Raw genomic sequence first — 18,270 nt, 5'->3', positions numbered from 1 at the left:
AGATTTGATTATATTTATATAATTTCGTTCTTAAGGCCCAGAAGGAATCTTACTGATCTACCTGATCTCAAATCGAAGTTTTCTAAAAGCTCTCTAACTTCGCAGCAATTCTTATCAAATTTAAATCACAAATATTTCAATAATCTAAATCGATGTCGCCGGGTTTTATGAAGCCTTTCAAGTTTAATTTTCCTGATAATTGTTTATACAATCTTTATGCATATGATTCATTGAATAACTCAATATTTTTCTCTCCACTCGATTTTTTTAGTACCTACATAAATCTAATATTTATCTGAATAGGTCCAAAAATTAATTAACTCATTGATTGTGTACGGATTCTTTTTAGTAATTCTATAGAAATCTCAGCTACTCGTTAAAATTTATATTTATTACTTATCGCTTATTTTATCTGGTGTATTTTTATTTTGTACTATGATTACCTGCAACTTTTAATCGTTTTAATCTTATCGAGATGTCTGATACAATATTAATATACTTTTTTTACATTTAATAACTGGAAAATACAAACAAAACATATAATTAATGGGTCATCCAACGTTCAGTCCTTGTTTGGCATCCATTGTTTTTTTTTCTATTTCTGCAGATCAAAAATAAATTGCGAGGTCAACGTTTTTCTTCACTTGAAGAATCAGTTGATGCTTTCAAATCACATGTTTTAGAGGTACCTCAATCGGAAGGGAAAAATGCTCCGATAATTGGTTCAAACGCATGTAAAAGTGTATTGATCTTAATGGAAAATATTTTGACAAACAATAAAACCATATCCGATTATAAATATATATTTTCATTTGATTTATTTCAAAACTTAAATAGCAACTCTCGTATTAGAGAAAAAAAATTATGTGATTCAGTATTATGCAACCGGCGAAAATTATTTAAATATGGTTATGCTTTATTCAGTGATAGGTATTCAAATACTGCGATGAATAAAAATTAGCATTACGAGAAGATAGATAAAAAACCTTACGATGAAACTGATTACTTTAGTTGCTTCAAATTCAAAAGATGCAGTTCCCAAAATGTCACTCAGAAACCAAGGCGTAATTAGAAACATGAGTAAAACACATGAAAGGATAAACAGATTATATAATAATCAAGAAACTATTTATGATCTTTTTATGTTACGCTAAGAACTCATGGACCATATTACGTAAGATGAAGCTAATTCATATTGTTTTCAGCTGAAATTACATTAATTTATGATAAGATAAAACTTAATACTTATTTTTAAATGACATATAGTTGAGGTAATCCAGATGAAATTTGCCATATAAGGTAGTCCCTGGACCATGTAAAGTAATCCTGATGACAACCATCTAAGTTAATCCTGATCATAACTATATGAGGTAATCCTGATCAGGACCAGATGAGCTAGTCCTGGTTAGGACCATATGAGCTAATCCTAGTCAGACCCATATGGGCTAATCCTAATCAGAACTATATAAGGTAATCCTGCTAAGGACCGTAAACCTGATCAGGACCTCATTAGTGATCTTAGTCACATCCTCATGAGTCCTTGTTAGGTTCTTTTCCCTCAGGTTATGTAGAATTACCAGCTGTGGTTCTTTTGCATCATCACAAAAAATTCTATTCGATATTGCCTCTTGTACTCATAACTAAATTATGTGCCTCATAACAATGATTGACTTCATCACTTTGGTAATACTAGTTATATATGTCGTAATTATGTAGGTAAAGTTTTAATTATGCAAGTTTTATATTTTTTGATAGATATGTGATAGTTACTTGGCATTCACTGTTGTGGTTTATTTAGTGAAAGTGACGATAGTTAAATCATTATTACTTCTATAATGTTACGTAAAAGTAATGATTCGCAATAATAATATTCTAATAGAGAAATAAAAAAATATGAATATTCAAAATGTAACTGAGAAGTCAACTAGCTTCCATTTACATTAAATGAGTATTCCCCAAAGCAATCGAATGTATAATTCTGTTTATACCAGGTATGTTATTGAAGTACCATTTTAAAATCAAAATCCTGTATTTGTAACGTTGCACTCGGCGTTACGGCGATGGACGATTGTGTGCGATTGTTTAACCCTCCATTGGGTTAGACCGATGGTGTTACTAAATATTTTTTATACATTAAATGCTAATAATATTTATTGCTCCTTTGTATAGAAAGTTGTTTTCAAAGTTTCCATCCTAATGCAACTGCAACTTGTATGTTTACAAAAATGAAAATCCGACGTCATTGATAATGACCTGAACCAACCTAACCTCAAATTGTTGTTATCTTGCTACCTGTCGTAGGACGATTCCCCACATTAACTTTTTAATCACGTTATTTGTTGTGTTTTCAATTGAATGTAAATTATTTTCTTCTCGATTTTTCTCTCTATTAAATTAATTGGAGTGTTTGAAAATGTTACCATCTAAACAGTTGTTACAAACTGAAAATTATACGCAAAATCGTTGTTGCTGGCAGTTTGAGGTTATGTTTTACCTGTTAACATTGAAATGACAATATCCATTTATATTTTTGTTTCAAAAAATGAAAGTATATGATGTTAATTATTGATCATCATCAAGAGGTTTTGGCAAAAAACACTCAATATGGTTGGTTATGTGGGGGTATGTCAAAGCGGTACAATTTATGATTATGATTGTATGATGTATGATTTCAGAGAAAATAATTAATATGAACGACAAAAAGTGTACTAGTTAGTAATAAATATTCACTGATCTCTCATTTTGTTCATATATAAGTTAAATCGACGTTTATGTTCATATCGATTAGAAAAGTTGAGCAAGCGATTTAACAAAAATGGTTAATTAATTGTTTTTGTTTTATATTCCTTGTTACTTAAAAATCTCACAAATGATCAAGACATAAAATATCGAATATATCGTAATTAACAGACTTATAAGCCTGTCTATGATCTGGAAAAGTTGGATCATATCTGTTGCAGCCGCAAATACATTTGATCCTTCGCTCTAACTTTTAAAATAATTGTAGACGAATATCGAGACAACATATTACTAAAATATTATCGTTCAAAATTCAATCCCATGGGAAATGTTTTTTATATGATTACTTGGAACTAACACATACGTCTAAATGTAGCACCTGCTATAATGGAATGACCCAGTATTTATTACATGTTCACGAAATTATTACATGTTCACGAAAGCATTATTCGCAGTTATCAACAGAATTGTATCCACTATTATAAACATTTATTGGGTCTTGCAGTGTTTACTTCTTCTAAGTAAATTTTCGTCAAAATATTATATTTCAACAGTTTGAAAGGTACGCTCGTACAGTAAGTCAACGAGTTTCAGTATTTTATAAACCGTTTTGTTTCTCCTAAACCTTTTTCTTTAATGATGCAAATTTTGTTGTAGGAATTTTTGCGTACTTAAATTATCTCACTCCTAAGAAGAGGGAAGAAATTTTAGAGTTATTGGTAAACGGTTTGAAGCGATTGGAATACCGTGGATATGACTCCGCAGGTAACATATTATAATACTTTTATTTATTTAAACAGTTTTCAATCGTATAGTGTATCTCACTTACGTCATCCATTTATACACTAACTATTCACTTCCACGCTAAACTATTCACTAATATTTAAGTATAATTCTTAACATTTAATTTATTGAAATACATTGTTTAGTTTACTAGTCACTGTCTCGATGTATTCAATATTATATCAAGTAGTTAACTGACTTAAGGCTGCTAGACTTTAGCTCCACCAAAAAAACTATATTGACAAAAAAATACCCGGCGCATTCGCCAAACTTTAGCTTCTTTTTTATGTAAACAGCAAGCATAAAAGGATAAACTCTATTACACTCAAGTAGTTCGAGTGGTTCCTGCCATGTGGAGATGCCAGTGGTATATTGATCTTGAATTTCTGTAGGCTGTAGTGTTTTTTTAAAAATCCGGTGAATTAACAATAATATACTTGTTTACACCTGACAACCCTAGTGCTGCAGCCGACTGAGAGCTGGCAAGCATTTTTATTTTGCTGTAAGATTAACTGAAAAAACATATAGCTGAAATTCATTTCAGTATATGAATGACATTAAAATTAATTACAGGTAATTGCGGCTATCCTGAATCCATTCCATACATCCTCAAGATTCCTTTAAAATTAATTTCATCGAAAAAACAGATACCTGCAAGATCGAGCGGTGGGATCTTAGGCTGTAAAATATAGAATATTGCTATAATTGGTTTATTTTGTTTATTCACGAACAGATGGAGATGAAAATGAGCCTTTCCGTTAATAATTTTCGATGAAAAATCGTCTACCTCTATATTGGGACTAAGAATGGTTTGAACGTAGATTGCATGCGTAGGGCGGTCAACAGCTAATTGCTGATGCACTTTTTAAAAGAATATCTTTTACCAAAATTATGCGTAAGGTTCGTTGATTAATGCCAAACTGTATAGCACCTCGACTGGTCGATGTTTCCGGCTCCACTTCGACAACAGCAGCGATATTCTCAGCACAACGACTGCTCCGGAGCCGGTCAGTCTTGAGAAGATCCCTTGTTATCGCAGTTTCTTACAAGCGAGTGGCCAAACGCCGCGGTGTTTGTCCAAAAAATTGAAACAATTATCCCGAGTAAACCGATTCATGGCTTACCGATTTGTATTCTGCGTTTGTTTACTTAACAAATGTCGAAACCGAATTAATGTTTGGTGCCATTTGCAAAAGAGATAGAGATTTCCAATAGGGCGATTGGTTTGCTTTACCTTTTATAATTAACATTTAAAATCATTTCAATTTAATTATTAGTTATTCATTTAAATCGATAAATTTAATATGTACACACCCTTTATACATTTAAAGCAATAACTTGTTTTTTTTTTAATAAATAGGTGTTGCTGTGGACTCGGCCGAGGCCAAGGATATCTCCATTATTAAGAAATCAGGAAAGGTGGCATTACTCGCCGAGGAAATAAAAAATAGTGAGTTTTTACAATTAATTTTACAGAATTGAACGAATCAATTACACAGAATAATAATGAATGAATGTGAATTTGGCAACATAGCTACTCTATTTGGTTTGTACCGATGTTTTCAAGATCTTCTTCAATAATATTAAGCGATCTATCGAAGAAATTTCCACGTTAATTATTTTCGTCTCCAGTACAACTATTTATACTTCCATCTTCAGTTGGAAGTCCTCGCTTGCTTATTGATCGTTTTATTCCTTCCATCCAAGTTTTCTTGTAAAATCCTCAATTTGAAAAGAGGTATGGTTGATATGAAGCCAAAGAAAATAAAATGCTGGAATTGTGGAGAGCTAGGGTATGAACAGAGTTCATGCAAGACTCTCACAAATGAATAAACACATACGTTGGAAAACTAAAACGAGTCGACAACGAGCAGCACCGAGATCGTTCCAATGATCTTCACATACTGACCGCTTCTCCCAGATATCGCAATATATGTGGATGGAGAAGTGAATGGAAAGAAATATACTCTGCCAGTAGACACTGGAGCAACTAGAACCATCATAAGACCCGATCTAATAAGCCCCAAGAAAAAGCTACTACTAACCAGAATTCGATTACGAACGCCACAGGTGAAAGTGCCAACGTTCACCAAGAAACACAAATCCAATTGACAATTGGAACAGAAAAGTTCACACATGAAGTAATCGTAGCTGATATTGAAAAAGGTGTGATTCTGTGAGTGGACGTAATAAATCTTCATTGTTTCCAATTGGACTTTAGAAACAGAATCATTAAAGTGGGTTCTACAGAAGTATTCCTTCCACCATCTGAGAGTAACACGGTGTTTGCAGCTGTACAGGAAGATACTGTTCTACCTAATCGAAGCGAAACTCTGATAGTAGCGCGTCTACTGGGTGCCATGAAGAAGATACACCGATTATGATGGAGCTATAGAACAGATGTTGATAAAGGAGTACTATTTGGAAAAGTGTTAGTTACGTCGGTGAAGGGGATCGAAGTAAGTGTGATACATGTAAACGATTACCCGATTACCATCAAAAAGGAAACCAGGATTGGATCCTGCGTAACAGTAATTTCAACAGTCCGCCAAACGACGACAACTGACAATTCCCATAACTGATTCGAACATATTACATCAGTAGCTGGTCAATCTTTGAATCGAGCTCAGAATAGGAGAATGAGGGAATTTCTCTTGCAGTATCTAGAACTATTTGTATTGAAAGGAGGTGAAGACTGGTAGAACATCAGTCGTCAAACACAAAATCCATACTGATGTTCGTAAGTCAACCAGACAATCAGTTTTCAGACTACCAAGAGCAAAGATATAGAAAGCTGCAAATATAATTCGAGAAGAGAAGACCAACGTCAGTTAAACAACGTCACGAAAAAGACAGCTATGCTCTACTCCGAACACTTTAGCTAGCAGCAAATTGTTTTGTACCTTGGATCTGAAGTCTGGATATTGGCAAGTGGAGATGGCACCAGAAGGTCATGAGAATACTGCTTTTACGACCAGATCTGGACTATGGTAATCTTAGTATTAGGAAAGATATTTGAAGAACATTTTAGGAATTTAGAAGGCGTATCCAAGTTACTTCAAGCTGCTCAGCTCATGCTAAATCCAAAGAAGTGCCAGTTATACCAAAACCGAGTAAACTATCTAGGCCACATAGTGAGCAACAAAGGATTGGCAGTAGATCCAGAGAAAATTGCTTCCATATAGCAATGGTCGCAACCAATCGATAAATATCAAGTTAGGAGCTTCCTTGTACTTTGCACGTACTATCGAAGATTCATAAGAAAATTCGGAGATATTTCCAAGCCACTAACTCGACTCACGGAAGAAGCAAGAGCTTTCCACTGGGATGGAGACTGTCAAACGGCGTTCGAGACCCTGCGCCACTGCTAACTCTGACTATGCACATGTTCGACTACCGATTGGTAATGAGGCTACAATTTCAACACGACATCTCGCCCTTAGGAGAAACCCAGTCTTCAGTCGACCATCAGTCCCATGTAGATTATGAAGATAACAGTAATGAGTTAATGGATAGTGCTTCTGAGGATCGACTCTAACTCCGCTTTTACAGTCAATCAGAATTCACTTCGCTCTTTCAATGGCCCCAACATGAAAGAAGACCTGCCTTTGTTAAGAAGTCAAAAAAGTCAGCTTTTGTCAATTTCGGCAGATAAGTAGGCATCACATAACTGTCACCATATCACAAATATTGTAGTCAAGATGATTATGCGAAATTTAGTAGTTAACAGCCATTAATGGGAGCGATTCTCCAGTTGCAAGATATCTGCAAAAGAATATAAATTTGTTGGCGTTTGTAATAGAGATAAACAAATATGTAACGTACGAAAACTCACTTCATCATTATATTAAACCATTGACAAGCAGAAATTGGTTTGTATTTGGTATTTTTATTATGTCGTTCTCTATACATATATGATAATACTTCAAAACTGTGTCCTTGAAAGTCATAAATATTGATGAAATGTAGTTTCATCGTCTATTAGATGTTTTGTAATTTTAACAAAACTATAATAGGTTAATAACGCATCATCTACCTGCTCTTCTTCTAATAAGACACCTGTTAGTACACACATACCACTTTTGCCCTTGTCAGTAAAGGAACGCGTAAGTTAATTTCCACACCATAGCCATTAATCTACGCATTTATACGCATCGTCTAATCGCTATCTGCTAATACTTTTAGGTTTAGGACAGATAGGTTGACAAATTCACAAACATTTGTTTTGTGTTATATAAAAAAATTGAATTATGTCAATTGGTTTATTTGCCAACTAAAAAATTTCCTGTTTCTCATTTTATAATGTATTCGTAGAATCTTTAGAAACTGTTCTTTAATGAAAAATTATTCAAACTTTCAGGAAGTGATGAGTTAAACATGGGCGTAACAGTGGACGTCCATTGCGGCATCGCCCATACCCGTTGGGCCACTCACGGTGTTCCCAACGAAATAAACAGCCATCCGCAACGATCAGATCTTCAGAATAGTTTTGTGGTTGTACATAACGGTATTATAACTAATTACAAAGAAGTGAAAGTATTTCTGGAGAAAAAAGGACACCATTTCGAAAGTGATACCGATACTGAAATTATCGCTAAATTGATTTATCATTTCCATCAACAACATCCAAATTTTTCATTCAGAGAATTAGTCGAACATGTCGTTCAGCAATTGGTGAGTATATTTTTTGTCTAGTATCAGAAATTCCAAGTATTTATTAACACAGAGGATGAAAGGGAACCAAAGATACTCAAATCAACTCAACTCAACTAAGCTAAATGTGAATTTTCTTCATTATAATAACAATTGATAATAATAATAACTTCTAATATTTACCAAATAAAAAACAAATATACTGCTATTTACTTTGATTTGAATTTCTGAAAAATAATATTACCAAAATGAATTGTAGAAAAAAATGTTTTAACTTTTAACTTTTGATTTTAACAAAATCAACTCGTTTGGAGAGCATAAGCTACTAAATAGATGTTCTCGTTATCTTACTTACAATTAGTCATCAATTTTCACTAAACTTATGAAAACATTAAATGTAATCTCTTATTATCTGATATAGTTAATCCTAGTTAGTATATACGAATATCAAAATAATTATTACTCATATTTATAAAGAGCATACTGTACACACTTTGCACGATTACTACATTTACGATTATACTATCTGAGGCGCATTTCAAGTTATCTTCTTCAGAAACTGAAGGTGAACTGAATGCTGTAGTAATAATGTTAACAGTGTAATCAGTAAGAATATCACTGACTGTTGCATCAATTCCAATTTAGTTATAAAAAGCATTTCAATAATGGACACACTTCTTATTACTATCACAACTCTCACACTTAATTGTCTAACGCCTGTTTTCAGAGTCAGGTTATTCAGTCCGAAGGTAAACTGTTAAGTTTGGTTATCAAACAGAGGTATATCAGGTTAACCCGATTATAAATTACTTTGAAAATGTAGTTGTTATAGGATGTCGCATCTCACTTTAAATGCTTCTTTTGCAATCAACAGCCAACATCCAATAATTAAAGCAACTGCAGATTACCACTTCATTACTTTAAGAGTCGCAGGCGTTCATTGAACATTAATATTACGTATTAGCTTCGTATGTACAATTTATTCTTCTCCACAAGTCATTATATAAATCTGTGATTCTTCTTCTTCCAGTACCATACACTTTGCAGCGTGTAGGTTTTCTCTTGTCCAAAACTTCTAATCTATTATCTAAAGTTACCCCTCTTCTGCACGACGAATAATTGCTGCCGCATCCTGAATGCCACACCAGTCTCTTATATTCTGTAGCCAGGAATTTTGTTTACGCCCTGGTCCTCTCCTTCCATCGATCATTCCCGTCAGTGTGAGCTTGAGAGTTGAATATCTCGGTCCTCGCAGGATAAGATACTTATCGTTGTTTAATTACCGCGATCAGTTCTCTCTCCACACCCGCTCTTCTCATTACTTATTCATTCGTCATGTGCTCGGTTCATGGGATCCGTAGAAGTCTGCGCAACAGCCACATTTCCATTGCTTCTATTCTGTTTAAGGACCTCACTTTTAGGGACAACGTCTCCACACCATACAAATGGCTTAGCCAAATATAACATTTTATCACCATCAATCTAAGGCTTAGGCTATAAATCTATACGAGATATTAAAAATAATTACCAACGTTTTAATTTGGAAAGCAAGACTCTTTGGAACTGGAATCGTCTAGATTAATTATTTTTGGCGTTACGAGAGATGGAATTTCATTTCTTCATTACGTGTTCATCACAATTTTTCCATACAACATTGTCAAATCCCTATAGAACTATACTTGCGCGTAAAGTAGTTAAACTAATTTATTTCCGTAATTTTCATTTTAATGTGGTTTAAACCGTTTCTACAGAAATAAACACATAATACGGTGGGAGTGTTCGTTAGGTATGTGCATTAGCCTTAGAAATGCTTTCGATAACATTGTTACAACTTCTCATAGTTTGAAGTAACTCCTTTTTTGTGGGTCTTTCCTCAGGAATATTTATGATCTTAATCTTCATTAATGTTAATATCTCATCTTTTTATCACTGTTATTGTGAATTTTGATTATTCGAAAATGATAACACTGACAGAACTTGTGATTAACAAGGGTAACTCCGTCAACCACATTTTGTTAAATTATTTTTACATATTTGATTTACATCGTTCTCCGATGTCTTCCGATTCCTAATCCCCATTTTCTCTATCATGCCACAGGTCTTCTGTTTTTTCTCACTCTTGCAGATTTCCTTATCTACACCTTCCTCCAGCTTTTTCGTGGTCCTACTTTTTTTCTCCCTTGTAGTGTCTTTTTTAGGAATTCTGTTCTCTGACAGTTTTGCTACTTGATCACATCAGATTAGTTGTTTGGTGTTGATGTCATCAGTTAATGCCTGTCTTACTCTTATTTTCTCACTTATTCTGTCATTTCTCATCCTTCGCCCCCGTATTTTCTCGCTGCTCTTCTCCGTCATTAGTATTTTTTCCGTAGATTATTTCATTTGCTACACTTCGCCGCCATATACTACAAGGCGTTTAAGGATCGTTCTATACGAGGTCTGGCTATTAAATAACGAGACTCCGCGCCTAGGGGACGCCCTAGACGGGTGGGGTAAAAAACGAGTTGTGCGTTGGGTATCTAGATATCTTATCTATGCACGTCCCAAAACACGTTTCCGTCACTATTATAGTATTTGTGAAGTAGCGATTTGAAACGAACGTGTTTTCTTCTCGTGCCGTAAACCATGTTTGACGAGAAACAGGAGCAACGTATCAATCTCAAACTTCTCGTCAAATTGAGAAAAAGACTGAGTGCTATAAATTGTTGCAAGAGGTCTATGGGTACAACTCTCTATCTCGTACGCGCTTTAGTGAAGGCCGAGAGAGCAAATCAAAATTCAAGGCAATGTTGATCGTTTTTTCCGACATTAACATTATCGTGATGACTAAATGGGTTTCAAAGGGTCGGATTGTCAACCGGACTTACTATTTGTCAGTTTTGGCAACACTGCGAGAACGAGTTCTTAAAAAACGACCCGTTTTTGCACCATGACAACGCACCTGCCCATAACGCGCTATCTGTGGAGTAGTATTTGGCCACTAAGTGCACTCCAGTGCTCGAACACCCGCCGTATTCACCAGATTTGGCACCGTGCGACTATTTTTTGTTTCAGAAGATGAAATCTGCTTTGAAAGGGACCCGATTTGACTCGATAGAAGCGATAAAGCAAAAAAACGGTAGAACTCCTAAAAGCACTCACCAAAGAAGACTTCGATCAATGAAAACAACGTATGGAAAGGTGTGTTGCGAGGGGAGGGGAGTATATTGAAGGAGAGCATTTGAATGTAGAATAATTTTTATAATAAAACCCTTTTTCGTAACGAGGCTCGTTATTTAATAGCCGGACCTCGTATATTCGACCAAATACACTACATTTGTGTTTAAGTTTCGGTATGTCCTAATACTTTTAGAAGTTTGGCGATTCTACATGATTTCATAGTAACAATTATACTGTTCTTCATGTTCAAACTATATTCTATCAAAACACACCGAAGTTTAATCAATTTTTTCATCAGTTCTGGTGTAATTTTCTTCAATCCGTTTTAATAGAATTTTCTGAATAATTCCATATTTCCGTTTTATGAAGTCAAACATTTAATATAATAAAAAATATATTGGACATGTAAATCTTTGTGTCTAAACTCTCAATTGACTTCTGTATGAACACTTTTTTTATTATTTGACAGTATCTACCTCTCTACCTCGCCAAATAACCACCACTCTCAATTAATTTGAATATTTTCTGATGTAAACGCACGTTTCGTTTGGCGACACTTGATTTTAGTTCTGAGGTTCTGAGAATACGTAACTAATAAAATTCACTACTATTATTATGCGAATAAGTATTATAATCGCTTTTTAAGTCCTGGTATATCAGTGTTGGGATAGGAATTTTTTGACTTACAATCACAAAAAATTGTCCTGATTGAATCGAAAGTTTCTTTCTAAATTAATTGTATATTTTAGGAAGGAGCTTACGCTTTGTGCTTCAAGTCTAAATATTTCCCTGGCGAATGTGTAGCAACTCGCAGAGGATCACCACTATTGGTTGGTATTAAAACACGCACCCGTCTAGCTACCGATCACGTACCTATTCTATACGGAAAGGGTAAGTAGGTTAATTGAGGATAATATACAATTCTATTATTTTTTTTTGGATTAAATTTAGTATATTCCTGTGAGATATTAAAGTATATTCCTCCTTTTCTCAATAACTACAAAAAATCGAAATAATGTCTGGATAGTTTGGGAAATAAAATACTTTCAGTATGTATACAAACTTTTTAATTTTTTTTAAATATATTCAAAACTTTATTTCAAAAATTAACAGAAGATGTTATATTTCTGTTCTTACAATTATTAATGTTATAAATAGTTCAGAATTAGTACAGACAATTTATTATAAAAAATAAATTTCATAGTAAACTAGCTGGTCTATCCGGCTTTGCTCCAAGTATAAAAGTTTCGTTGTAAATACACTCATGAGCTAAAAAATCGACTCTTATTAAACCCTTGCAATCGCAAGTTACTGGCAAAAAACACGAAATTATATTCTTGTTAATAAATCTTAAAGCTAATAGCATCAGCTATGGACACAAGTGATAAAGCTGCTCAAGTGGTCACCATATTGCGACAAGGCCAGAGTGAGCGAGAAGTTGCCAGTGCGGCTAAACGTTGGCAAGTCTGCTATTTCCAGAGATTACCGTCGTTACCAAGCGACTGCTAACTTCCATCAAAGACGCGGTTCCGGAAGAAAAAGGCGGACATCTGATATAGATGATCCATTCATTATCAGCACACCGCTGAGAAAACGGGCCCTTAGTGGTGTTCAACAAAAGTTCGGGAAAACGCGAGGAGTGGCTGTGAGTCGCTGGAAAGTCATAAGAAGACTTAAGGTGGCAAACCTTAAATCTTGAACCGAAAAGGTCAGCTACTGGCTTTAAATTAACCTCAATCCACGAGCAATCTGATTTTCCAGAGAATACGTTAATTGGACTGACGACCAATGGGGATCCGTTCTCTTCTCAGACGAAAGCAAAGTGTATCTGTATATTAATTATTAACTATAACACTTCTCTTCACAAAATTTTTTAGAAAACATTTTTAATTTTGTCACCAGAGATACATGTATAAAGTGAGAAACGATTCATTCATACATAGCGACGCAAAGAATCTATTGATTCCCATTTTTTGCTTCGGCACTTAGGGATGCTCAGTCTTCTTAGCAGATCTATTAATCCCATTTCTTTCAGAAAGCTTAGGATGTGGGATTGCTCTAGCTATTAAATATTTTCATCTTTCATCAGTTTTGTAGTCTCTTACACTTCGAAAGAATGTGGATAGAGTTGTCCTCTTGTCCGTAGCAGAATCTGCACGATGCACTATTTGCTAAGCTTAGCGTCTTCAGGTGAGCCTCAACAAGACTCCTGTTAGTATTTCTAAATTGGTTGACACATTAAATAGTCCTTCTTTAGTTACAGTATTGCAATTCCCGTACATTGTTCCAGTAATTTTTTTTTCTATCTACGAGGGTGGCTCAAATATGAACCAAAATTTTGCTATATAAACTTGTATTATCAAGTTTCAGAGCTGAAATTTTGTACAGTTTTTCTATATAATCTCTGTTACACTCTATATACTTTTGCCACCTCTACGGAAGCTTTCGTATGCTTTTTACGTAAAAATCTCTCGGCTTAACACAGAACTATTCGCACACGAAGAATTCTACCTCCGTATTGCTTTCGAATCGCAGTCCACCAAGTGCCTCCTTCAATGAACCAAATAAGGAGGGTATTTTAGTGGTTACCAACCCAATTCTTTCGACGTTTCATCGCAAGCCGAGCTGTATGTGGTTTGGCGTTGTATTGCAGCAATATCGCAATAAGGATTGGAGTATCGCGTTATTTTGACCCGTAGACAGATTTAATATGTAAAATTTGCTTATTCAAATTTTGGTTTTTATTTCGAGGAATAAAGATAATCATTTAACTGTCATTAAACTCTGACAATTTTCATGCAAGACTCTTAGAGTAATTCATTTTGAAGAATTTATTGATCTTTGTAAAAAAGTTTCTACAAATTTTCTCGAAATATTAACCGTTATCCCGTTTTTTAACCTTGAAAAGTCTCAAAATTTCAACTGCGATTCGAAGGCATAATCCTTAAAATGAGAAAAACTCCTTAATATTTTTCTAAATGATTTTCTTCATAAAATGCATAGATTCATATATTGTTTGTTCGAAAACAACAAGTTTAATCGTGAATAGGTAAAAACAGATTTTAAAAAAGGGCATAATTTTTTTAATAAAAGTTAATCATTTATCGATTTATGGGGTTTGTTGAGGTACTTTCCATGCGGATATTTATGATAATCGATGTTGCCCTAAAGAATTATTAGCAACAAACCGTTGGTGACTGTACTATTAGGATGTCAATGTTGTCTTATTATTAATAATGCAAAATGTTAATTATTCGAACACTTGTATTTCTTAAACTAGCCACAGAATAAGTTTTAAAAGATTTTAAACCAAAACTTGAGCATTATATAGGTAAAATGATCGAAAGTTCGATGGTATTGAGAAAGGAATGAATCTTTTTCTTTTATGGCTTCAGGAATATACTAAATGCCATAAAACATCAGATATTATCGAAAGTGATCCAGAATCTTCCAAATAAAGGTGGTAGGTGTGCATGCTTTACTTTTAGATAAGCATGAAGTAGATTTTGTGAATGACGTAGGTATAGCTAATTAACTATATACCTCACTAATTTTGATTGATACAAAAATAGATATACTTTGATAAAATAATTTCCAAAATGAACGATCTCACATCCAAATTATATTTATGTTATTAAGAAAGAGAGATAACAACAAACATTCACACAAAAATCACTTTACTATCACAAAAATACCGAATGTTTCAAAATAAATAGCAGACGCTATATAATTTAAGTTACGAGGATATATTGAAAAATTCTTAGCCTATTATAGAACTAAACAAAATTTCAATGTCAAAATATTTTACTACTCAATTCCTCTAATTACATTTATTACAGCGAACATGCAACCTCTCTAGACCTTTAAAAAAATATATCTCTTCTTGTTCTGCAAACCAGACCACAGCTTTTTTTACTTCCTCATTTGATGAAAATTTACGACTTTTTTAAGGAAAGAGAAGTTGCACGGAGCCAAATCTGGTGAATAAGGGGGGTGTTCTAGTAATTAAAATCCTAAATCACGAATTTTTTGGATGGCAACATGAGATTTGTGTGCAGGGGCGTTGTCTTGCAAAAACAAAACACCTTTGGATAGCTTTCCGCGTCTTTTCAATTTCATTTTTTCCCGTAGAGTGGTCAGTAATGTCGAATAGTAATCTTCTATTATTGTTCTACCCTTATCCAAAAAATCAATCATGATTACTCCATGGCAATCCCAAAAAACTGAAGCAAGAACTTTTCCAGCAGGTTTTTTTACACGAAACTTCTTAAATCTTGGAGAACCAGAGTGTCGCCATTCCATCGGTTGTTGCTTTGTTTCTGGATCGTAGAAATGTACCCAAGTTCCATCCATACTAATAATTCGGTTTAAGAAGTCTACTTCGTTTTCAAATCGAGCACAGATCGAACGCGATGCTTTCTCATATCCAAATTGACGAGAACTATATATAAATATTGTTATTTTCGGGGACTGACACAGAAACTGGCCTTCCCGACCGGTCGTCATCTTCAATGGAAAATTTACCCCTTTGAAGTCCAATTTTTCACCGTCGCATACGAAGGACATTGATCACCAAGGGTATTAAGCATATCTTCTATCTGCTAACCTCTCAACCCTTTTAAATACAGGTAATTGATGATGGGTAGATACACCAATTTTTCGTTTTTCATAATTTCGGTGGACATCTTTTTTCTTTTAATTTATTGCGTAACTCTGGTTTACTTTTTTGACGTCAAACACTTTACACTGACACTTCTAATAAGTTATTGTTCGTTGCTATGGTAACGCAATATTTTGTTTATACATGGATCGGGTCTAGGCTAACTAGATATCAATACATCTTCGTAAATTATAAGTAATTCATCGAACGAAAGAGCAACTCAGATAGTTTAACATTCATCAAGTACCTTTCGTCATATGAAAAAAGATTAATTATTATCTTTTGAAGTGGAGAAATAGGTGATAACATTTCGGCTTGTCTGGGGGAGGAAGATACCTATTAGAGTCCGCGATGTTGACATATCTCATCGAAGTAAAGAGATACAAATGAAAGAAGTTTTTAGCACTATTGTAGTATATTTATACTTGCGCTTTTGGAAGAAATTAACAGAATATGTATGACAGATAACGAATGTGGACAGAACCGTGGCCATAGAAAAAAGATAAGAGGAATTGCAACAGTGAAATCGAAACTAAAGCCGTCAAAGAATATTAATCATTTATGAGGATGAAAGTGCAGCAATTTGATTGCTTACTAGAGATCCATAGCTCCTACAATTTCAAAAGCGAACAATCCTGTGTTTTGTGTTCTTGTATAAATTCTATCGTGGCTTTACTTGACTACTCGGACATTTTCAAAATAAAAAACAAAAAGTATTGGAAGAAATTAGGTCAATAATTGCCCGATTGATTAATTGTACAATTGACTGATGACAAATTACTCGGTCGAGAAAATAGAATATGGTTCTATCCATGGATTCTCGAAATTATTCGTCCGTATCTCGGTAAATTACTGTCTCGGCCGATTGAATTGAGATTTATTAAAATGCTTCAAAAACGTTACACGGAAACTACTGATTATATCTTTACTGTAAAACCATAGAGTTGATATTAAAGATAAACCTAGCGGTGTGCGAGTGGCTCGCTTGCTTTCTCTATCTTGAATATCAATTCTATGTTTACAAAATGAAAAGCGTTTTGCTCTTTATTCGTCGTTTTTGCCACTAACGCTTTCTAACCGATAGCGGCGTTAACATTGCGTACGCATACTCAAACCGACAAACTAAACTGTTTATTTGCTAGTTCATCTATAATTGTAACTTTAATATGATCAATTTTGTGAAACGTTAAAACCCCTCTATTTCTTTTGAAACATAAGGTACTATAAGATAAATAGAGGTCGTCAATATGGAATTTGCAAGAATTATAATTGATTAACATGAATAATAAATTACTAACATTAAAATGGAATGTGGTAAAAATAGAAATAATCAAACAAAGATAATAAGTAAATAAGTATTTGAATTTTATGGTAGAAGAAACTAGGGTATTAACGATAGAATAAAAAAACATAAAAATATAGAGTGAATAATGAATTCATTTATAACTAAACAGTTTTAGACGATGGTCAGCTTATAATCCCGAATTTAATAATTTCATTGCTTTGAGAGAGGCGAAAACTATTTGTATAATGAAGCTATAGAGCTTTTTTATTTTTTTTTCCAAATCAAATCTATAGGATTCGATTTCGGATTTTTTTCTAATATCGAGATCTTGGGAGAAACCTGGGATGATAAGCGTGAACTAAAATCATTGTTTTGCAAAATAGTTATTTTAGAGAAATAATTGATTGTAAAATCAAATTTTATAATAATCAAAACTTTTGGATTCGACTCTTTAGAGTTTGCAAAAAAAACAAAAACCTACTCCTTCCATTTGACTCTGACTAAAATGTGAATTAATGAATATTTATTGTTTCAATTAGAATAATTAGAATACTAGCATATTCCAACTACTATAATTGTCTGAAAAGTTAGCCCTACGAAAAAACAAGACATTTTTTTCCGTACTCATTTTTATTATCTAACATAGTCTCCTTCCAAGTCTAATAATTTTTTCCAGCGACCTTCAAATCAATCCAAATAATAGTCGCCGTCTTTTTTCACAAAATACATATGCTGTAACGTCCTCGTCTTATATGAATCTTTTGCATGAATTTAAAGTTAGGATTTTGGAAAAAGTTGCCGCCTGATATGGTGAATATGGTCGGTAGGCTACCAATTCGAAGTGTAATAATTCGTGATTTTAGTCATGGCGAATGTGAGTGTGAGAAGGTGCGTTTTCCTTATGGAAACAAACTTATATTTGTTTTCTCACTTTAAACCGAAAGCGCAATCGAATTCAACATTTTCCAGGCCCCATTGGCGTGGTTTAAGC

The 18,270-nt window shown here is 33.9% G+C and overlaps 1 protein-coding gene across 3 annotated transcripts in view; it reads left to right on the top strand.

The window, feature by feature from the left end:
* LOC130452452 (glutamine--fructose-6-phosphate aminotransferase [isomerizing] 2-like) overlaps positions 1-18,270 on the top strand; it is a 57,609-nt gene that overhangs the window by 8,088 nt on the left and 31,251 nt on the right. For all 3 annotated transcript variants that reach the window (XM_056791741.1, XM_056791739.1, XM_056791740.1), the window contains exons 2-5: positions 3,397-3,504; positions 4,883-4,972; positions 7,883-8,196; positions 12,084-12,225. In XM_056791741.1, coding sequence (XP_056647719.1) covers positions 3,397-3,504; positions 4,883-4,972; positions 7,883-8,196; positions 12,084-12,225 — 654 coding nt within the window. The remainder of the gene's footprint in view (positions 1-3,396; positions 3,505-4,882; positions 4,973-7,882; positions 8,197-12,083; positions 12,226-18,270) is intronic.

The sequence above is a fragment of the Diorhabda sublineata genome, chromosome 1 (genome assembly GCF_026230105.1).
Source record: "Diorhabda sublineata isolate icDioSubl1.1 chromosome 1, icDioSubl1.1, whole genome shotgun sequence".
Lineage (NCBI taxonomy): Eukaryota > Metazoa > Arthropoda > Insecta > Coleoptera > Chrysomelidae > Diorhabda > Diorhabda sublineata.
This window is presented reverse-complemented; position numbering and strand designations above follow the sequence as displayed.